This window comes from Acinonyx jubatus, chromosome X (assembly GCF_027475565.1).
Source record: "Acinonyx jubatus isolate Ajub_Pintada_27869175 chromosome X, VMU_Ajub_asm_v1.0, whole genome shotgun sequence".
Lineage (NCBI taxonomy): Eukaryota > Metazoa > Chordata > Mammalia > Carnivora > Felidae > Acinonyx > Acinonyx jubatus.
In genome coordinates this window covers 91,702,643-91,726,533 of record NC_069389.1, presented here as the reverse complement: position 1 = coordinate 91,726,533, position 23,891 = coordinate 91,702,643, and the positions used below count along the sequence as shown (strand labels likewise).

Here is a 23,891-nt window from a genome sequence, read left to right as displayed (position 1 = left end):
TCGTTGACTTATGCCGTTTCTTTTCACCCAGTATTATCCATCAGCAAGCAAGACACTGAAAACAGTACATCTATCCCACATTCTCTGTTGATGAGAGTATGGGAAAACAAGGCTTTTCATATTCTGTACAGCGATTTATTAATATGTGTCACATTCTAAATAAGTACTCTTTAATCCAGCAATTCATTTACAAAAACTCAAACTAGATGCAGCCCGAATGTCTAGCAATGGGAAACTGGATACCTACCGCGGAAAGAAAGCTTTGCTATGGAAGCAATCTTTGTGTCAATGAAATACATATGGAGGTAGAGATCACAGTTGTTATGCATGTGGGTTTTTACGGTATTTTGTGTTTTCTAAAATTTCTTCAAGGAACGTGTATTGGTTTTGTGATCTGAAGAAACATTCTCTCCCAAATCACTTGCTGCAAATTACAGTATGAAGCTTCATGCACGTCGTCATTCTCCATATTCAAGGTGAGACCCTCGGAGCAAAGCTACCACAAAATGTAGAGACCTTGGGTCAAACTGATCATGGCTTTGCTTTTCAACTCAATGGTTCAACCATTTGTTAATTTGGTTCAGAAAACAATGGTATAAATGAGTCAGACTAGAATCCAACTATTCTTATATTTCTATATTGCATTTCATGTTCTTTGCACAAATAAATGTGAGGGCAAGATTTATTAAATGAGGCTGAAAGTCTTATGGAAGTAGGAAATACTAATAAACCACTATTTTTAGTGTATTATAACAACAGGCTTAGCTGGACACAGTTGACATCCAAATTACACTTCGATAGTCTGTGTGTATCATTATTCAGGACCATCGGTACTTTGGACCCCAAATATCAATGGAAAGACAAAAAGCCACATTTGTATTTAAACTTTATTACCTTAATACATTCACAGCAAATTACAGTAGAACAATTTGAAATTCTTATAAGTTCATATCAAAAGCAAAAGCATAATTTCCCAGAAAAAGTGAAAAGGCTTGGATACCAATTTATCTTTTTCATGAAGAGTACAGTTCAATCTTACTAACTTTTGAGGCAGAGAATATTTTATCATCGAAGATGCTCAACAATAATCTTGCTCTACTGTTGAAATACAATCTATTTAAGATTCCCATGTGGGTTCTTGAGCTCAAAGAACAACTTAAAATCAAAGCAACAAAAAATAAAAAAAGAAAAGAAATATATTCTCTACCATTGAAGACAAGTCATTCTGAAAACCTAGCTGTCTTCCTAACATGTCTCATTCTAAATCATCTTTCCTACTTCTTACTCATTTCTCCGTTCTTTTATGCACACAAAGTAAACATTTTTTTTCTCTTATGTAAACATTGTTGACAGGTTACTTGCATCAAAGCGTACTTAAGAAAAGATACATTAACAAGAGAAGCAAAAAGGTAAATACTGAAAGCATATGTCTATCGTCTAGCATAAACTCGCTACAATATCCTTGTTAACAGCAACACTTTAAGAGGAAAGGACTTTTTGGTCTTCAGAATTGACAACTGATTCTGGCGTTTTCTTCGTTGTCAGCTTAGAGAATCTTTCATTTAGTGAAAGCTTAGTCTGTGAAGGAAAGAAAAGCTATGGCTTTAGTGGTTTAGCAATATTTAAAAATACTCAACGAAACTTGATTGTTAAAGTAGACGGGGTGGTTGAAGGAGACTGCGAGCGACCAGAGACAAGATTGTGAGTTTGAAGAAACTATACAGCACTCTGCTCTGCGACCCTAAAAGCATGAGAGACTTTGCCTGCTCTGAGGTAGACCACCAAGGCCACCTCTTGGATTCTTACAGGCTAAACAGTGTCATCAAACGGCTTTAATTGAAGAGGTAGTGAAGAAAGCAATTACTCATAGAGTAAGTGGGTAAGCTTCCACAGGATGAGGGTCAGGCTTGCTTCGATGCAGTGGAGACTGAATGCCTTAACTGTGCCCAGGAATTTGGTAATCTGCCTTGTGAAGACACCCCGGGGGCTAAGTGACTTCCAAGTGGTATTATTAGTCTATAACCAGCTGGAATACCTCAAAGATCTCCCAAGACTTAACTTCCAGTTTCTTCCTTGTATAGACGGTCACTGAGCCTACGTTTCTTTCTCCATTTTCAAGCAATACCCTTTTAATACCACCCCGAAACCTAAATCAGAAGCCAGACTGATACTGCTCTGAGGCATAGGCAGTCTAGCCATTACTATATATTGCCCATTTTCTAATTCTGAGTCATATATGCTTTTATGCAGAACACAATCAGAATATGAGTGGAACAGGGTCCTCTGGTTAATTTCACCTGTTGCTAACATTATACATTAGCATTTTTGTTTTTGTTTTTGCTGTAGTATATAGTTTGGTAAACACATTATCTCCTTGGAAAGGTGCCTCGACCATCTTGAGCCTTAAGGCCACTACAGATGTGAACACACAGTGGACTGAACTAAATCCGTATCTGACTTGAAGTTCACCTTGAGAATGAATAATTGAGGTCAGCTTGTTTTCTTGACCTTTGTGTCCTTAGCAAAAGAAGTGAAATACAGGGAAGAAACTTCTTGTGTATCAAAGGGCTCCGGACAGGCTTTGTTTAACTATTTTTTTCCCTATACATAACAGATAATCCTTATATATATTTAAACTACGCATGGATTCTTTAACATCTCATGGGCGAAGCTTATGGTGCTATTCTATTACATTTACCTGATGACCAGTTGCTTGAAAGTTGAATTTCGGGCTTATTTCTTTGGGCTCCTGCAGAGAACTATTGGTTGAAGTATTTTTATTTCTTAGGTGTAAAGCTTTAGCATCACATCTCGTGTATCTGTCAATTAAGTATAATATTTAATAAAAATGTATTTGACGGGCACAATTAGATGAGCAACTTTGGGCTATTTAACTTAACCTCTCTAGGTCTCATTTCCACCAGCTGCATAATGAAGACGTTTTACTCAAGAATCTTCAAAGTTCCTTTTAGCATTAAGGTTCCAAGTATTGAATTGAGGAATCTTTGCATAGCATCCAAGAAGATCACTTGTATGCATGAATCTAGCCTTTTTTTATATTGTTTCTTCAAAACCACAAGACGAGTTTTTCTACTCCTCAAATGCCAAAGCAGCTTTGCTATTATTTCAGTATGGTCATACCTAGAAGCATTTTGGAACAAAAGTAGCCACAGCCTCTATATATAAAGAAAATGGATTAGTAGGTGCCTTGGGCTGGAGTGGGGAGGGAGGTAAGGGAGTTAAGAGGGAGTGACTAGGGGCGCCTGGGTGGCTCAGTCGGTTAAGCGGCCGACTTCACCTCAGGTCATGATCTCGTGCTCCTTGAGTTCCAGCCCCGCGTCGGGCTGTGTGCTGGCAGCTCAGAGCCTGGAGCCTGTTTCCGATTCTGTGTCTCCCTCTCTCTGACCCTCCCCTGTTCATGCTCTGTCTCTCTCTGTCTCAAAAATAAATAAACGTTAAAAAAAAAATTTTTTTTTTTTAAAAAGAGGGAGTGACTACTAATGGGTACAAGGAGTTTCTTTAGGGGCTAATGAAAATGTTCTATAATTAGATTATTGTGATGGTGACATACTCTGTTAATATACCACAAGCCACTGAGTTGTATACTTTAAGTGGGTGAGCTTTATGGTATGAAAATTATACCTCAATAAAGTTGTTATTTAAAAAGTAGCTGGGAGTGCCTGGGTGGCTCAGTCGGTTAAGCGTCCAGCTCCCGGTTTTGGCTCAGGTCATGATCTCACGGTTCAGTCCGTGAGTTACAGTCCCCCATCGGGCTCTCTGCTGACAGCACTGAGCCTGCCTGGGATTCTCTCTCTCTCCCCCACTCTGCCCCTCTCCTGCCTGTGTGTGCTCTCTCTGTCTCTCAAAATTAAAATAAACTTTAAAAACCAATTCTGTTTTAAGTAGCTGGAACATGTGGATACACAGAAATTAATAGAAGCAGCAGCCTGGCTATCTCAAGAGTAGCCACCCTCTGTAAGAAGCAGAGAATAACTAAAGCCTAACTGCTAAGGGGTTATCTTGATATTATCAGTTAAGGTGGGGTAGCCAGTGGTTTTAAAATAAGTCAGGTGATTTCTTTCACTGTTGCTCTTTTTTCCTGGTTATAGATATTGTTCCTGCTGGGACCCAACGGGACCAAAAACAGTGTTTGACTTGGAAAAAAGAGAGAGTGCGGGGTGCCTGGGTGGCTCAGTCGGTTAAGCGTCCGACTTCAGCCAGGTCACGATCTCGTGGTCCGTGAGTTCGAGCCCCGCGTCGGGCTCTGGGCTGACGGCTCAGAGCCTGGAGCCTGTTTCAGATTCTGTGTCTCCCTCTCTCTCTGGCTCTCCCCCGTTCATGCTCTGTCTCTGTCTCAAAAATAAATAAACGTTAAAAAAAATTCAAAAAAAAAAAAAGAAAGAAGAGAGAGTGCTCTGAGTAATTAAATAGATATTAGTTTCCTAATTAACTTTTAGTCACATGTTCTCTTTCCTTTTCCTTAACATTCCACAGAACGTGTAAATGTTTTTTTTATTTACTGAACACAATATATCCCATTGCTAATTTTAAAAGCACGTAAGTGTAACATTCTAAATGCGGCAGGCAGAATTCCAAAAATAATCCCCAAAGAATTGCACCAGAACTGCGACTGTGATGAGACAGCACATCCATGAATATATTACTTTATCTGGCAAAAGAGACCTTGTAGATGTAATTCAAGTTACAAGTCAATGGACTTTCTTTTTTTACTTTATTCATTTATTTTTTAGTTAACTCAATGGACTTTTAAAATAAGGAGATTATCCTGGTTTATCTGGGTTGGCCTAATCTAATCACATGATAAAAGCAAAAGAGGGGGCAAAGAGTAAGAAGGAGGGGCACTTGGCTGGCTCACTCGGTAGAGCATGTGACTCTGGATCTTGGGGTTGTGAGTTCAAGCCCCACGTTGGGTATAGAAATCACTTAAAAATAAAAATCTTGAAAGAAAGAAAGAAAGAAAGAAAGAAAGAAAGAAAGACAGACATGACATGACATGCTGTTGCTGGTTGGTAGATGGAGGGGCCGCATGCAAGGGAATTCAGGCTCCCTCTAGAAGCAGAGTGACCCCTGACTGACAGCCAGGAAGGAAACAGAAAACCGCATTCCCACAACCTCAAGGAACAACTAGAAGGAGGTTGGAAGCAGATTCTTCCCCAGAGCCTCCAGATAGGAGTACATCCCAGGGCCAGCAACTTGATTTCAGCCCCATAAGGCCCTAGGTGGAAAACCAGCCCAGCACCCCTGGACGTCTGAGCTACAGAATTCTGAGATCACAAATGAGTGTGGTTTTCAACGGTTTGTGGTCATTTGGTTAAGCAACAACAGAAAACTAATAAGCTAGGCTTTTAAAGAATTTAACCTCGTCTTTACTTGCACTTGTGGAGACACAACATACAAGAGTAGAAGGCCCACGGCTTTGTAGCCACGCAAACCAAATTTGAATAAATTACTCAAAATCTGAATTACGTTATTAGTCGTATTGCTTCAAGGAAGTTAATAGACTGTCTGGAGCTTATTTTATTCATCTGTAACATGGACATGTTCGTACCTACCTCACAGGATTGCTGGGGAGTAAATTATATCACAAACGTAAAAGTGCTTAGCACAGGGCCTAGCACATAATCGGCACTCAGTAAATGCTATTATCATGAATCTGCTCCTACGTCCACAGCTCTTTGAGCCCTTCCGCAGATGCTCTTGGTTAGGCCCATTTTAAAGGTATATAACAGGACTCCTTCTTTCATGGCTGTAGTTCTGAAGGGTTACACAAACGCTCCTGACAATTTCACCTGGCAGAGCCCTGCATGCTTGAAACCAAGATCATCTGGAACACTGAAATTTACTTAGCATGTCTGGTATATATTATAAAGGGCAGGGGGTTTTAATTTTCAGATTAAATAATGAAAATTCTTCATGGTACTGAATTCTTCAGTCTTCAGGTGGCAATTCCTGCACACGTTAAGTAGAAAGGATAGAACACCAAGACATGTATATCCGCCATAGGAAAACGAAGCCAGGACATCTCAGACATAACCGTAAAATCAAGCCTGGCCGTTTTAATCACGAATTTTCTGGTTCGATATTGGGATTATCAAACAGATTGGTACGGATTGTTCAGGATCATTCTAGAAGCCTCTCCCTGTAAGCTACCTGTATTTATCTTTGTTTCATTTTTTCCCCTAAGAAGAGTTAAATTTACTGTACCGATGTCTATCTGCAATTACCTTTCACGTCTTCGATCGCTTTCGTGGGATCTGCGGCCATTTTCTGGTGATATCTAAATGGGGAAAGTGGAGACAAATCATGCAAAAGCCATCCTTACTCAGCACCAGATGCTTATTTTCTTTATTTTAAATTGACATTTTCAGTGACAATATTCTTGTTGCTTGATCCTCCATCTAACATTCAATTTCAGATTTTTCTCCCCTATGCACAGATGCAAGAATGTCAAAGCCAGTGGGTCCTTACATAACAAATTAGGAAATGGGGATTTGGAAAAGTCAAATGCCACAGTACTGGTCTGGATCTAGGGGAAAGATAATAATTGTAGATAAAATCCACAAAGCGTGTCCTTATAACCTTTACAGAATAAGCCTGTAATATTGATTGTATTTAAGATAGGGGGTGCCTGGCTGGCTCAGTCAATAGAACGTGCAAGTCTTGATCTTGGGGTTGTGAGTTCAAGCCCCATGTTGGGCGTAGAGATTAGTTAAAAAAATTTTTTTGAAAGACAGCTAAAACCAGACAAAGGCCCCACTAAAAAGGAGAATTACAGGCCCATATCCCTGATGAAGCTGGATGCAAAAATTCTCAGCAATATGCTAGCAAATCGAATTCAACAGCACATTAAAAGAATGATTCACTATGGTCAAGTGGGATTTATTCCTGGGCTGCAGGGCTGGTCCAATATTTGCAAATCAATCAACCCAATATACCACATTAATAAAAGAAAAGATAGCCATATGATCCTTTTAATAGGTGTGGAAAGAAGCATTTGACAAAATAAGGCATCCTTTCTTGATAAAAACCCTCAAGGAAGTAGGGATAGAAGGAACATGCCTCAACATCACCAAAGTCATATATGAAAGGCCCACAACTAACATCATCCCCAATGGGGAAAAACTGAGAACTTTCCCTGTAAGATCAGGAACATGACAGGAATGTCCACTCTCACCACTGTTATTCAACATAGTGTTGGAAGTCCTAGCCTCAGCAATCAGACAACAAAAAGAAATAAAAGACATCCAAATCGGGAAGAAAGAAATCGAACTTTCACTCTTCACAGATGACATGATACTCTCACATGGAAAACCCGAAAGACTCCACCAAAAAACTGGTAGAACTGATCCATGAATTCAGCAAAGTCACAGGATATAAAATCAATGTACAGAGATCAGCTGCATTCCTATACACCGATAATGAAGCAGCAGAAAGAGACACCAAGGAATCGATTCCATTTACAATTGCACCCAAAACCAAAAGATACTTAGGAGTAAACCTAACCAAAGAGGTAAAATATCTGTACACTGAAAACTATAGAAAGCTTATGAAAGAAATGGAAGGAGACACAAAGACATGGAAAAACATCCCATGCTCATGGATTGGAAGAATAAATATTGTTAAAATGTCGATACTACCCAAAGCAATCTACACATTCAATGCAATCCCAATCAAAATACCAACAGCATTCTTCACAGAGCTAGAACAGTCCTAAAATTTGTATGGAACCAGAAAAGACCCCGAATAGCCAAAGCAATCCCAAAAAAGAAAACCAAAGCTGGAGGCATCACAATTCCGGACTTCAAGCTGTATTACAAAGTTGTAATCATCAAGATAGTATGGAACTGGCACAAAGACAGACACATAGATCACTGGAGTAGAAGAGAGAACCCAGAAATGGACCCACAAATATATGGCCAACTAATCTTCCACAAAGCAGGAAAGAGTATCCAACAGAAAAAAACCCCGTCTCTTCAGCAAATGGTGCTGGGAACACTGGATAGTGAGATGCAGAAGAATGAACAGGTACCACTTTCTTAAACCATACACAAAAATAAACTCAATACAGATGTAAGACCTAAAACCTACAGGAGAAAACAGGCAGCAACCTCTCTGACCTTGGCCACAGCAACTTCTTACTTGACATGTCTCTGGAGGCAAGGGAAGTGAAAGCAAAAATGAGCTACTGGGACCGCATCAAGATAAAAACTTCTGCACAATGAAGGAAACAATCAACAAAACTAAAAGGCGACCAATGGAATAGGAGAAGACGTTTGCAAATGACATATCAGATAAAGGGTTTGTATCCAAAATCTATAAAGAACTTACCAAACTCAACACCCAAAAAACAAATAATCCAGTGAAGAAATGGGCAAAAGACACAGACAGACACTTCTCCAAAGAAGACATCCAGATGGCTAACAGACAGGAAAAGATGCTCAACATCACTCATCATCAGGGAAATATAAATCAAAACCACAATGAGATACCACCTCACACCTGTCAGAATGGCGAACTAACGACTCAGGAAACAACAGATGTTGGCAAGGATGCAGAGAAAGAGGAACTCTTTTGCCCTGCTGGTGGGAATGCAAAGTGGTGCAGCCACTCTGAAAAACAATATGGGGGCTCCTTAAAAAATTAAAAATAGAACTTCCCTATGACCCAGCAATTGCACTACTAGGTATCTATCCAAAGGATATAAAAATGCCGATTTGAAGGGGCATATATATCCCGTATATAGCAGCACTATCAACAATATCCAAATTGTGGAAAGAGCCCAAATGTCCATCGACTGATGAATGGCTAAAGAAAAAAATATACATATATACACACACACATATAGGTGTACGTATATATACATACATACATACATATAATGGAATACTACTTGGCGATGAAAAAGAATGAAATCTTGCCATCTGCAACAACGTGGAATTAACAGGAGTGTTCCAAGTGAAATAAGTCAGTCAAAGAAAGACAAATATCATATGATTTCACTCTTATGTGGAATTTGAGAAACACAACAGATGAACATAGAGGAAGGGAAGGAAAAATAAGATGAAACACAGAGGGAGGCAAACCATAAAAGGCTCTTAAATACAGAGAACTGAGGGTTGCTGGAGGGAAGGTGGGTGGGGGGATGGGCTAAATGGGTGGTGGGCATTTAAGGAGGGCACTTGTTGGGATGAGCACTCGATGTTATATGTAAGTGATGAATCGCGAAGTTCTACTTCTGAAACAAACCAAAGAACAAAAAACAGCTGAGATGGAGAATTGTATCATCCTAATAATTTTAGAAAGTCTTACCTGTATCCCGGTCAGACATTTCATGTGTAAGTTAGGATTTTTTCCAATAGTTACCTTAAATCCCTTATCCGTGTAATTACTTTGTAAGTGACAACATAGTTTACACCTACATGCGGTCAATGAAACAAACCAAAGCATGATGAAAACATTCCATTCAAACATGAATTGGTCCAGATCACTCCATAACTGAACTGGTTTCAGTGCAGCCGCTTATATGTAACCGGTGTTTCGTGATCCAACTGTTTTTATATCAAATTGTAACCACAATTACAGTTTGCAAGCAGATTTGGTACTAACAGCCTTACAAACAACATAATAGCAGCCAAAAAGCCCATCGAGCCAGGAGACTATAAAAGCACCATAACAGGGGCTCCTGCATGGTTCAGTCAGTTAAGCATCTGACTTTGGCTTGGGTCGTGATCTCATGGTTCGTGAGTTCGAGCCACACATCAGGATCTCTGCTGTCAGCGCAGAGCCCGCTTCAGATCCTCGGTCCCCCTGTCTCTCTGCCCTTCCCTTGCTTGCTCTCTTTCTCTCTCAAAAAGAAAAACTTTTTTTTTTTTAAAGCACCATCACACATGTAGTTATTCTTCAAAGTTAATGGGTACAGATCAAATATCCTCTTATCAGAAAGTTCGTGTTTAGGTTGGAAGCACATATTAGTGTTTACACGTAAATATGCCATGGAAGACAGCCCTGAATTCGATACGGATGCGTGTCTAATGGCAATGACTCCAGGAGTTAAACAGAGTCTCACATAGGCTCACCCATGTTCCATCAGCAACGCCAGTTAATGGGGTCTTTGCCAAGAACTAAAGAAGGCTAAGGATGCCTCGAGAATGAAGCTATGGTTTATATGCAAACCAGTCGCAATCACAGCAGATTAGTCCGGAGCTTAACTAGGTATAGAGAAGCCAAAGTAGAAGACAGAAGAATAGGAGGAAATGGGGGGAAAGGAACAGGAATTAGAACTTGAAACTATTGTAAAAAAGGGATTTGAGCCAAATGTGATTATTTCTGAAAATAAATTGATCAATGCCAGTTCCTTCCTTAAGGTCTTTCCATACATACTTCTACACTGCCCTCGATATAAAATCCATACTCCAGCGTGGCACGCAGGCCCTCGGTGATCTGGCTCCTGACACCCTACCTCTTCATGCTCACCTCTCAACAGCTCTGCCCACACACTTTCCACTTCAGCTCAGTGATTTTTCAAACTAATTTTTTAAAGTGGTAGAAAACCGGGGCGCCTGGGTGGCTGTGTCACTTAAGCGGCCGACTTCGGCTCAGGTCATGATCTCACGGTCCGTGAGTTCGAGCCCCGCGTCGGGCTCTGCGCTGACGGCTCAGAGCCTGGAGCCTGCTTCAGATTCTGTGTCTCCCTCTCTCTCTCTCTCTCTGCCCCTCCCCCGCTCTCGCTCGCTCTCAAAAGTCAATAGCGATTAAAAAATAATCTTTAAAAACAAAAAAAATAAAGTGGTAGAAAACCTAGTTCTAACAAAATCTTAATTTGGTATCCCAATATGCAAAATCCTGAAAAGCAAAAGTGCCTTCGTTGGCCCCTAAGGCACTTCTTCAAAACCCCTAGACCTCTGCAAGTACAGAGTTGGAAAACTACTGCAGTCTGGTCAAACCAAGCTAATTGCAGTTTACCAAACATGCCATGCTTTCTTTCACTTCTGTACCTTTAATTTTTTTTCTAGGGGGTTGGGGAGAGAGGCAGAGAGAGAATCCCAACTAGGTTCCATGCTCAGCGTAGAGCCAGATGTGGGGCTCAGTCCCACAACCTGAGCCCCACAATGGGATCATGACCTGAGCCGAAATCAAGAGTCAGACAATCAACCGACTGAGCCACCCAGGTGCCCCACTTCTGTAACTTTAATCATGTTGTTTCCTCTGATCAGAATGCCTTTCCCATCATTTCTGCTTTGCTTACTTTTACTCAGCCTTTAGGATTCAACTCAAACACTCTCTCCCTTCCTATAATTTCCTTAGCTGGTTTGTACCTTGTGCCCACCTCTAAGTATTTTTGCTATGCTTCTCTCTCTCTGTCTCTGTGTGTCTGTCTGTCTCTCTCCCTCCCTCACTCTTTCCTTCTCTCTCTTCCCTCCTTCCTTCTCTCTTTTCTCCCTTTCTTTCCTTCGTTTTCTTTCTTTCTTTCTCAAGTACATAGCACATTTCTGAAATGTAATGAGAGCTCAAAAGTGTCAAATAAAGAAATGAAATACTACAAAGAGAAAGAAAGGACCAAGAAAAGGACATTGAATTTGACAACAAAGAAGTACTAAAAATCTTTTGACAGCAAAATTCGTTAGAAAGGTAGGAACTCAGGTCAGATTCAAGAAATGAATGGGCACACAGAAACACTTACGAGGTTGTAACTGTATCCATGTGGAAGCCTATTAGAGATTTTGTTCCTATTTTAAAAATATTCATATTTGGCCCTATGTTCTCAAGGGGAATTTTTACTTCACATTGAAAATCTCGACTATCTATCTATTACATAAAATGAATTAGAATGCAAGGACTCTTTTTTTTGTAATGTTTATTTATTTTTGAGACAGAGAGAGACAGAGCATGAATGGGGGAGGGGCAGAGAGAGAGAGGGAGAGACAGAGTCCGAAGCAGGCTCCAGGCTCTGAGCCATCAGCCCAGAGCCCAACGCGGGGCTCGAACTCACGGACCGTGAGATTGTGACCTGAGTTGAAGTTGGACGCTTAACCGACTGAGCCACCCGGGCCCCCCTGCAAGGACTTTATTTTGAGAGGGAGAGAGAGCAGGGGAGGGGCAGAGGGAAAGGGAGAGAGAGAATCTCAAGCAGGCTCCATGCCCAGCACAGAGCCTGATGGAGGGCTCAATCTCATGACTGTGAGGTCATGATCTGAGCCGAAATCAAGAGTCAGACTCTTAACCAACTGAGCCACTCAGTTGCCCCAGAATGTAAGAACTTTTAAAAAGCCATGGATTTTTAAAGTAATCATGTCTATATGGCCATCATGAACATTTGGTAATTATAATGTATAATTCGATATAATCATCATCAGAGCAATAATAAAATACTAAGAACTCCAATTATAGAACACTTACCATAAGTCTCTATCCTAAAATGTTTACACGTATTTCAATTAATCATCACAACAACCTATGAGGTCAATATTATCGCCATTTTATAGCTGAGGAAGCAGGCTCAAAGGGACGGGCCCAGGGTACCTCTGCTACCATGTTTCATCGAATCTAACATACCAATGATTATAAAATGCACTGTTATTTTACATATCGCTGAAAGAGCTTTTATTTTATTTATTTATTTATTTATTTATTTGAGAGAAAGAGAGGGAGAGCAGGGCAGACAGAGAGAGAGAACCTTGAGCTCAGCGCAGAGCCTGACGCATGCCCGACCCCGTGACCCTGGGATCATGACCTGAGCTGAAATCCAGAGTCACATGCTCAACTGACTGAGCCACCCGGATGCCCCGGAAAAAGTGTTTAAACTTTCCAACTTAACTATGGTATACCATAGCAAATGTAAGGCACTTCCTGCTTTCAGAGACATAAACACTGAAAACAGCGTGGGTATCCTGAAATTGATTAGACTGGTATTAAGTGGTAGAAATACGATTCCATCCAAGTGTGAGTCCAAAGCCCCTGTCATTAGTCACCACACCACACCACTTAGATCTCTTTGGATATCTTATAGATGTCTTTCATGTTAACCTTATTTACAGGGAAAGAAAACGGACACCGAGAGCAGGGAAAGTGACTTGTACAAGGTCATACACACAGCTCGTAAGGAGATTAGCCAGGAAGGGAAGTCACGTCTCTCAGACCCAAACCAGAACGGTTTACCCTGTATCACATTGCCATCTAAGCCACCCTGTCTTTTCCTACAGGTGAAGAGGTATCGGGAAAAATACCAGAGTGGCATGTGTAGGAGTAAGCAAGTATTAGGTGTCTCATGTAAGAGCTACACCTACTTAATAGAGCTTTTCATCTAAATACTTAGGTCAGGGGCGCCCGGGTGGCGCAGTCGGTTAAGCGTCCGACTTCAGCCAGGTCGCGATCTCGCGGTCCGGGAGTTCGAGCCCCGCGTCGGGCTCTGGGCTGACGGCTCGGAGCCTGGAGCCTGTTTCCGATTCTGTGTCTCCCTCTCTCTCTCTCTGCCCCTCCCCCGTGCATGCTCTGTCTCTCTCTGTCCCAAAAATAAATAAATGTTGAAAATAAATAAATAAATAAATACATACATACTTAGGTCAAACACGTGAGCTCTGTAATAAAGTTGGACGTTTCCAGCAAAATAGGTTTAATTGGCTCAGTCAATATACAGCATTTCTTGCAACTGTTACTCACAGCACTCCAATAAGTAAGTAAGTAATAAAATAAAGACAATGCCCTGGGGATTCAAGGACTGTAAAAGAATGTTTAAGGTAACATGTGCTACTGGGGTGTCTGGGTAGCTCAGTTCAGTGGAGCGTGTGACTCTTGATCTCAGGGTCATGAATTCAAGTCCCACGTTGGGTGTGGAGCCTATCTCAAAATAAATAAATCAATACTACGAGTAAGTTTTATTTGTAACCCAACTCATTTTTGTCTAATGCCCACTTCGAAGCTAAATTAAATAATATAAGGTAGAAATGCGGGTAACGGAAGGGAAGGGGGAACCTTTTGCAAGCACCTATACTGCAAGGCTGGAAACATGCAGACACGGTTGACATACAAGGTTTCTTCCTACACTGATGTTGGTAGACAGGTTTTACCACATATTACAGTAATCATCTAGTCAGTCAGGGAAAGAAAAATATCGTAGGACTTCACTCATATGAGGACTTTAAGACAGAGAACAGATGAACATAAGGGAAGGGAAACAAAAACAATACAAAAACAGGGAGGGGGACAAAACAGAAGAGACTCCTAAATATGGAGAACAAACTGAGGGTTCCTGGAGGGGTGGTGGGAGGGGGGATGGGCTAAATGGGGAAGGGGCATTAAGGAATCTACTCCTGAAATCACTGTTGCACTGTATGCTAACTAATTTGGATATAAGTTAAAAAAATAAAATTAATAAAGAGTAAAATAAATAAATACTAACTAACTAAAGTAATCATCAATATAAGCAGATGCCAAAACGTAGTACTAGAAGAAAAATGGCTACAAAAAAGAAAGCCGGTTCAAATGAAAACGACATAAAAAAATCTACATAGAATCTGTGCTATAAAATCGCAAAGGCTGATACTTACCCTTCGATTCCTGTTCATTTGATCATGTCTTCGATACACCTGTTTCTGGAAGTGTTCACGCCTTCTTTTCATTGTTAAAAACCTGACACAAATCATAAATGGTGATATTTTAAAGCAACAACCTTTTATACTGAGTGAAATTATGTAAAATGTATGTCTTCAAGCAATATTGTTTTATTATACATATTTAAACATCTGATTGAAGACTGAATGCTAGATGCGATCAGAATACAGAATAGTGTTTCGCTAAGTGATTTTCAGCTTAGCGGTGCATTTTTATTCACCGCATGCATAGCAAAGATCAGAAGTTAACCAGGCAATTGAATATTTCTATTTAAATTTTTATTTCAGAGTAACGTCAGCAAGACAGCATTTACAGACTCAGTGTTTTGTTTCCTCGAAATTCATATGCTAAAGACCTAACCCCCAATGCGATAGTACCTGGAGGAGGGGTCTTTTGGGAAGTAATTAGGCTCAGGTGAGGTCATGAGGATGGGGTCCCCATGATGGGATTTTGTGTCCTTATAAGAAGAGGAAGAGCCCAGGGGCGCCTGGGTGGCTTGGTCGGTTACACGTCCGACTTCGGCTCAGGTCATGATCTCACGGCCCGTGAGTTCGAGCCCCGCGTCGGGCTCTCTGCTGACCGCTCAGAGCCTTCACCCTGCTTCAGATTCTGTGTCTCCCTCTCTCTCTGCCCCTCCCCTGTTCATGCTCTGTCTCTCTCTGTCTCAAAAATAAATAAACGTTGAAAAAAAAATTAAAAAAAAAAAAAAAAAGAGGAAGAGCCCAGAGTTTGCTCTCCCTCCACCATGTTAGAACACAGAGACAAGGTGGCTAGACAGGAAGAGAGCTCTCACCAGAACCCGACCATGCTGGCCCCCTGATGTCAGACTTCCAGGCTCCAGAACTGTGAGAAATAGATTTCTGTTGTTTAGAGTACCCAATCTGTGGTATTTTGACATGGCAGCCCAAGCTGAGGAAGACAACAGCAGACTAGGAAGCTATAGGCCCTTTTTTGCCTAAGAGACACACTCCATTAAAAATAACATATAGGGGCGCCTGGGTGGTGCAGTCGGTTAAGCATCCGACTTCAGCTCAGGTCATGATCTCAAAATTCATGAGTTCAAGCCCTGCGTCAGGCTCTACGCTGACAGCTCGGAGTGGAGCCTGGAGCCTGCTTCGGATTCTGTGTCTCCCTCTCTCTCTGTCCCTCCCCCACTCACACTCTGTCTCTCTCCCTCTCAAAAATAAACATTAACAAAAAAATTTTTTTAGTAAAAAATCAATAAATAAAACCAACATATAGACTAGACTACCTCTGTAAGAACTCCAGGGACCAGCTGAGAAACTACAGCACTCTGGCTATTGTAAAACCAAGAAGGGATTCCAGTGAATGGGGGAGGAATGTTCCCCGCGTTTAGTGCACCTATTTTTGTCCCTCCCCCTATGCAATGAGCATAGAGCAACCGCGAGGAAACCCCTGGACTAGGGCTCCACCCTTGGGATGGAAACTAAAGAGGAGACCATGTATCCAATGTTCTGGTTTCTCTGGGGGCTGCCTGAGGGGCTAGTTTTTTTGTTTCACCAGACTCAGAGCATTAATGAGACCAAGGCCAGAGTTTGGAAGCTACTGAAAACAGAGGCAAGCAGCATATCAGAGCTGCAGTTCTGCAGGCAGCTGCCAAGGGGAACAAGAGGTTATAAAAGGTTTGAGAGGTGCTAGAACTCCCCAGACAGTAGATTTCCCCTGCGCGAAGCCAGAACGTAAAGACTGGGAAAAGTGCTTGTTTTTTCAAATGCGCAAATCCCGGCAAAAATTATAAGACGCACAAAGAATCAGAGACTTGGTCCAATCAACCAAAATACAGCTACAGAAATCAACCTTAAAGGAATGCAGATCTATGAGCTACCTGACAAAGAATTTAAAATAATGATCATAAAGATGCTCAACGAGCTAAAAGAGAACACAGATACACAACCAGAGGAAATCAGGAAGATGATGCGTGAACAAAATAGGATTATCAGCAAGGAGATAGAAACTATAAAAAAGAACGAAACAAATTCTGGAGCTGAAAAATACAATAGCTGAAACGAAAAATCCATTAGAGGGGTTCGACAGAAGATTGGATTAGGCAGCAAAAAGAACCAGCAAACTTGAAGAGGTCATTTGAAATCATTTCAAGGTCATTTGGAATCACTGAGTTGGAGAAGCCAGAATAAAAATGAACAAAGAAAAATGAAGAGAGCCTAAGGGATTTATGGTATATTATCAAGCAGGCCAATACATGCATTATGGGAATCTCCGAAGGGGACGGAGGAGCAGAGAGGGTATTTGAAGAAGTGGAAGCAACCCAAATGTCCATCAATAGATAAATAAAGTATATACACACAATGGAATATCGTTCAGCCTTCGAAAGGAAGGAAATCCTGTCACAGGCTACAAACATAGATGAACCTTGAGAATATTATGCTAAGTGAAATAAGCCACTCACAAAAACAAAAACAAAAACAAAAAGGAACACTACATGATTCCACTTACAGGAAGTATCTAGAGTAGTTAAATTCACAGAAACAGAAAGGAAAATGGGAGCTATCAGGGGTTGGGGTGAAAGGAAAATGGGAAGTTATTAACAGGTATAGAGTTTCAGTTTTGCGAGACGAAGAAGTTCTATAGGTCTGTTTCACAACACTGTGAATATACTTAACATCACTGAAGCGTAAACCTGAAAATGATGAAGATGGTCATTTTATGTGGCTTTTTACAATTTTTTTAAATAAAAAACCCAAAATTCATAAACTTGTAAGATGTTTCCAGTTGGTCTAGACCTTGAGTCACGTAGCCCAAATTTCTCCTTGCACTGATTAGGGAACTGAGATCCAGAAATATTAAGTAATTTGCCCAATGCCCTTAGTGACAGAATTGGGACATAAAGCCATGTTTTCATATTCTTATGTTGTCTCTACTCACTCCAAGAAGGGCCGTTTCCTTAAAACTCACGGACCAGATTCTCACTGGCATCATCTTCCAAGAAGTAAGAAAAACACTAACAATTGAGTAACAAATGAGGCTAGGGAATAGTGAAGAATCTGGGAACAAAAATCGGGAAATCAAGTCATTAGTCTGAAAAGACTTCTGTTTTTCAGAGTGATGCATAGTAAATTAGGGATTTTAGACTCAAAGATCTGATCTGTCAATCATCATCAGGTTTGAATCTGTTTCAAGAATGACTTGGAATGGTGGAGTGGTAATAAGATGTCGGTTGTCACTCTGTAGTTGGAGTTTAAATGGCAAGCACTCTGAAACTAAAAGGCTCATTTCCTCTGAAGCTGTTATCTGTATTTAGGAAAGCTTTCATCAGGTGGACAGCCCAGCTCATGTAAAGATAGGTGCACTTTGCCATTCGCTTCATGGAAATTACTTAGTGGAGGGTACAAAAGACAGTTTTTGTTCTGCACGCCTCTCTATTTACGTATCACTTCAGCCAAGAAGGAAGGCATCTGTCTATGGATATAATTAACCGTATCAGAAAAGTATTGAAAGCTGAAATCTGGTATTTTTGGAGTGTCACAAATCCAAACCCACATCCTGCTTACGATAAATTCTGTTTAGAGTTTTTGAGAATCATATTGGTTTTTTCAGAATTGAAACTCGTTATTGCGAGTCTCCATAAATAAATAATATTCTGGATAGGCTCTCATTCTTTATTCCAGAGATTTGCACAACTACTTTTTATCCAAACCACACTGGGCTTGTACGTTGGTGACGTATTTAAGGCAGAAGTGTACTAAACACTTCTGGTTTGTCTTTATCTTCTGGTGAAGTTGGCCTGAGGGAAAGATTTCACGTGAGGGTATGAAATTACTAAAGTCTTCATTTTATACTTGGTGCAGAAGCCAACTCCAGGTCTGAAGAGTATTATTACACCTAACTGGTCAACTCATGTATAGTATTAGAATGGAAAATGATGGAGTTGAAGAATTAATCTCCAAGGGATCAATTATAAGAGTACACGAATTTTCTGTACTTTATATGTTCTTTTGTAATAGTTCTGCATTTGATAACTTTAATGTTAACCAAGCAAATACTCTTATTTGTGCTGAGAATACAAGAAATTGTAATAATAGAAAATAAAGGAGAAACAACTGAACAGAATTGTGCATTAAATTTTAAAATGGACAATGACAGAAATAATGTCATCGTAAAAGGAATTGCAGCACCTCGGTGGAAGTATTATGCCACTGGACAGACAAAAATTACCATATAAAATAAAGTAAAACATAAAAATCTTGAAGAAATGCGGAAATATTAATTGCCTATCATCAATGTTAAGCATATTTTAATTTTTATAGCAAATTATTTGTGTACTGTTAATGTAAGTAGGATGAGGCCGTTAGCATTAAAATAGTGCCTACATCAGTCATTGTCTATATACACAATAACCTACCCCTACATTTTGGGGGAAAAATGTAGCTGAAACTAGCAATTCTGTGCAGTTGTTAATATGTGCTAAAATATCTGACTAGACATTTATGGGCAATGAAAGCTGAAGGCAATCACTGAGAAGTTTGAACTGAAAATAAACTTTTACTCAATTACCTAATCACACTACAAGCGTCTTGTCGTTTTTAAAACTCAAATAATTTGCAATACTATTAAATTTCTCTCTCCCTCTCTTTCTTTTTTTTTTTTTTTTTTTTGCTAGGGCAGACAGACCTAACCTATCCGTTGTATGAGGCAAGTCAATGCACATGATCTATTCTAAATGTATTCAGAAGGTGAGTGTTGCATCTATGCATAGAATAGCATCCTCTCCTATGGTCTGATTCAAGAAAAGCAGAAAACTTCAGCTACCCAAAGACACGCCTATCATTTGTATGCCGAGGACTCTCTGAAGACTTTTCGAGAAGGAGACAGAGAAGGAAAGATAGAAATTCATTATCAGAGATTATATTATCAATCTAGCATAGTCTGCTGTTAGATTAGCTAGCCTAGAAACCGGACAGTTTCAAAGGGAATGGGACACCAAGTCAATGTATTTTGATTGTCGGGAAGGCTCAGTAGGAAAGGCTGAGTACATGGGGCTCTGCCAGGGAAAGCCCACCTAGATGAAACAAGTTAATGAGGGCACATTGGGAACCTGGATGATACTAGAGATGAGCAAGTTGAAAGAATATTGATGCCATGTATATGTTACCTCCATTCTATTAATACCTTAGTCCCAATGCAACATCTATTACAAAAACATATTCCCCCATTAAAATATAGATATATAAAGTACGTTTCCATATTACTCTACACATTATACTAACGATTAAATATTTATTATGTCTTTACCTGTCAAATTCAGACTCAAATTTGGGTGATGTTTTGAATCTTTCTACTGGTGAGTATCTTCGGTATCTCTCTGATTGGCCATGGTATCTCCCTGATAGGAGATGAGATCTCTCTGAGGAGAAATAAGATCTCTCTGATGGGACAGGAGATCTCCCTGATGGGGAATGAAATCTCCCTGACGGGACAGGAGATCTCCTTGACGGGAAATAAGATCTCCCTGACAGGAAAGGAGATCTCCCTGATGAGACAGATCTCCCTGACCAAACAGGAGATCTCCCTGATGGGAAATATCTCCCTGATGAGACAGGAGATCTTTCTGATGGGAAATAAGATCTCCCTGACAGGAAAGGAGATCTCCTTGATGGGAAATGAGATCTCCCTGACGGGACAGGAGATCTCCTTGACGGGAAATGAGATCTCCCTGACGGGACAGGAGATCTCCTTGACGGGAAATAGGATCTCTCTGATGGGAAAGGAGATCTTCCTGATGGGAAATGATCTCTCCCTGACGGGACAGGAGATCTCCCTGATGGGACAGGATATCTCCTTGATGGGACATATCTCCCTGATGAGACAGGATATCTCCTGGATGGGACAGGAGATCTCCCTGATGGGAAATGAGATCTTCCTGATGGGATAGGAGATCTCTTTGAATGATCACGAGACCTCTCTGAGTGACCGTGATATCTCTCAGTGTGGCCACGAGATCTCTTTGATCGGCTACGAGATCTTTCTGGGTAGCCACGAGATCTTTTTATTTGGGCATGAGATCTTTCTGGCTTGTCATGAGCTCTCTCTAATCGGGCATGAGATCTCTCTGGCTGGTCATGAGCTCTCTCTAATCGGGCACGAGATGTCTCTGGCTGATCACGAGCTTTCTCTAATTGGCCACGAGATCTTTCTGTTTGGGCCCAAGATCTCTCTGACTGGTCACACGATGTCTCAGATTGCCCATTAGAACTCTCTGACTGGCCACGAGATCTCTCCGACTGGCCAGGAGAACTCTCTGACCGATCGCAAGAACTCTCCGACCGGCTTTGAGATCTTTCTGAATGATCTTGGTTTTCTGACGATTGGCCTGGAGATGTTTCCAATTGTTGCGGACTCTCTTCCGACAGGCTCCCACTCCTCTCTGTTTGGGAGTTGGAATTGTCACTGCACTTCTCCTGCAAAAAAATCACAATTTTGCAAGACAAATATAATACTGCTTTGTCAAAGCCATTTCTACGGACAATTTTTTTTTTTTTAAGAATTTCATTGCTCCTACTTTTATAAACAGTTTTCAGAACTAATTTGCAGAGAAAACTCAGAGCCCATGTCACTGGCCCAAAGAACATCACGCATATAAAAGTTTAATAGAATTAGGGACACCTGGGTAGCTCAGTTGGTTAAGCATCTAACTTCAGGTTACAATCTCATGGTTTGGGAGTTCGAGCCCCATGTGAGGCTCCGTGCTGACAGCTCAGAGCCTGGGGCCTGCTTCGGATTCTGCGTCTCCTTCTCTCTCTGCCCCTCTGCCGCTCACACTTTGTCTCTCTCACTGTCTCTCAAAAATAAATAAATATTTTTAATAAAAATATAAAAGTCGAATAAAATGTTTTAAATATAGGGGCGCCTGGGTGGTTCAGTCAGTTAAGTGTCCAACTCTTGATTTCAGCTCAGGTCATGCTCTCACTATCGTGAGATCGAGCCCTGCATCAGGCTCTGCACTGAACGTGGAGCCTGCTTGGGATTCTCTCTCTGCCTCTCCCTCTGCCCCTCTCCCGTGCTCGCTCGCTTGCTCTCTCTCAAAAAAAAAAAAAAAAAAGTTTTACATATAGAAAATTTGCTACTTTGCAAATCTGGATATATTCCAAGGTGTTTTATGTAAAGAAACAGATTCTGTGACTTTACAGCTTAAGAGAGACAGAATATTTAATATTTTGTAGTACAAATCCCTCGAACCAAAGGAAAGTATTCAAAATCGTACTATTTATTCCTCACTTGCTTGGGCTCATTAAAAAGAAACTATTTCTTCAACATAAATTAATACTTACTTCTAGAGAGAAAGACAAATACGTGAGGGGAAAGGTAGCAACAAAGAAAGCAGAAGGTTGACTTAATACCGTTCCATAAATAAATCGGCCTGGCAACAAGTCAGCCTTTCTGCCTTTTCCATTTTTAAAACAAAAGGGCAGTAGAACGAACCAGCCACGTGGAAATAATGAAAACTTTCACAAATCTCTACGATGTTATATAAATGCAAGAGGATGAAACCATATGGACAGTGCTGAGAAATCAAGCTTTCCACTAGGAAATATTGCCTGGCAAACAAAACATGCCCTAGGTGCGCCATTATGACTTTCTAACAGAACACTAGCGGAAGCTGAGAGCAACTGTTAAAAGACAGGAAAGTACTGATATAAAGAATATTATTCACATAAAACTTAAGTAAAATGAAAAATATGACAGGGGACCCCAGGTGGCTCCAGTCGGTGAAGTGTCTGACTCTTGGGTTTCAGCTCAGATCACGAGCTCACGGTTCTTGAGTTCGAGCCCCATATCGGGCTGTGCGCTGACGGTGCGGAGCTTGCTTGGAATTTCTCTTTCTCTGCCTCTACCTGGCTTGCTCTCCCTCCCTTAAAAACTAAATCAACATAACAATTTTAAAAAACAGCTCCTCACTCTCACTTAAAAAAGGAAAAAAAAAAAAGACAAATTTGTTACTCCGCGGAAGCACAAAACCATACTTACTCTCCAGCCTTTCTACCATAAAACAGAAGGAGACTGGGTAAAATGCACAGGTACCTCTTCCTTTTTCTAAGCGATTAGTGTTGGCAGCATAGAGATGGCAGGAAGGATTGAGACCCATCTCCTAAAGACCCACATGCAGCAAATACCTCCAAAGGAGCCTGCACGATTTTTAGAAATGTTTTCATCCACTTGGCTATGACAAATTTCCCCCCTTCAAAAATGAAACGCACGTTCGTTTTCTTATAAACAACAGGTACTATCAAAAAAAATTCTGCAGAATACATACAATTGTAGTCCACTGGTATCGAGACTAAATCTTGTGCGGTATAAAACCAGGTTATTAGAATTTCAACACATGATTGAAAACTATAATTGTTATTCAATTAATCGGTGAAATAATCGTGCTTAACTTTTAATACATTTCTTGACCTCAGAGTACTTTTTTTTTTTTCTGGTGAGTTCTGCTATAATGACGGTCTCAAAAGTCTCAAAAGTATGAGAGATAGAAAGGTGCTTTAGGGGCACTTGGGGGACTCGGTTGGGCGTCAGACTCTTGATTTCAGCTCAAGTCATGATTTCACGGTTTGTGAGTCCGAGCCCCTCATCTGGCTCTGTGCTGACAGTGCGGAACCTGCTTGGGATTCTCTGTCTCCCTCTCTCTCTGCCTCTCTGTCTCTCTCTCTCTCTTTCAAAAGTAAATAAATAAGCATTAAAAAACAGGCTTTAAATTTGAAAATACTGAGAATTTTTGGATCACTATATTCTGCACCTGAAATTAATATAACACCGTTGTTAACTATACTGGTATTAAAATTAAAAAAAAAAAAAAAGGCGGGGTGGGGGGCGCCTTCGTGGCTCAGTCGGTTAAGCGTTCGGCTTCGGCTCAGGTCATGATCTCATGGTTCATGAATTTGAGCCCCAAGTCGGGCTCGGTGCTGACAGCTCGGAGCCTGGAGCCTGCTTCAAGTTCTGGCTCCCTCTCTCTCTCTGCCCCTCCCCCGCCCCTGCTCACACTCAGTCTCTTTCTCTCTCAAAAATAAATAAACATTAAAAAAAGAAGTAAATACTGTTTTACAATAATTCTCAGTTCATTTATGCACCTCAGACATTAGCAGATATAAACTCATATCCTTCTTTCCAAATGTTATGAAAAAACTCCTCACCCTACAGATTTACAGGTCACTTGTTAAACCAAACTTTCTCAAGTCCTCCCAATTAGAATGATCACAATATACAACGTACACATTAGAACATATATG

At 40.7% G+C, this 23,891-nt stretch overlaps 1 protein-coding gene across 5 annotated transcripts in view; it reads right to left on the bottom strand.

The window, feature by feature from the left end:
• Window positions 1-906: 906 nt before the first annotated feature.
• Window positions 907-23,891, bottom strand: part of LUZP4 (leucine zipper protein 4) — a 48,189-nt gene continuing 25,204 nt past the window's right edge. The window contains exons 4-8 of one of the 5 annotated variants that reach the window (XR_008289816.1): window positions 19,900-21,065; window positions 14,565-14,646; window positions 6,246-6,298; window positions 2,699-2,819; window positions 907-1,578 (exon numbers count right to left, since the gene is read on the bottom strand). Coding sequence is in view for 4 of the 5 variants with exons in the window: in XM_027054944.2 (XP_026910745.1) it covers window positions 1,480-1,578; window positions 2,699-2,819; window positions 6,246-6,298; window positions 14,565-14,646; window positions 19,900-21,065 (1,521 nt within the window). In the remaining variant the exon portion in view is untranslated. The other 4 variants (XM_027054944.2, XM_053201582.1, XM_053201581.1 and 1 more) reach the window with 4 other exon arrangements.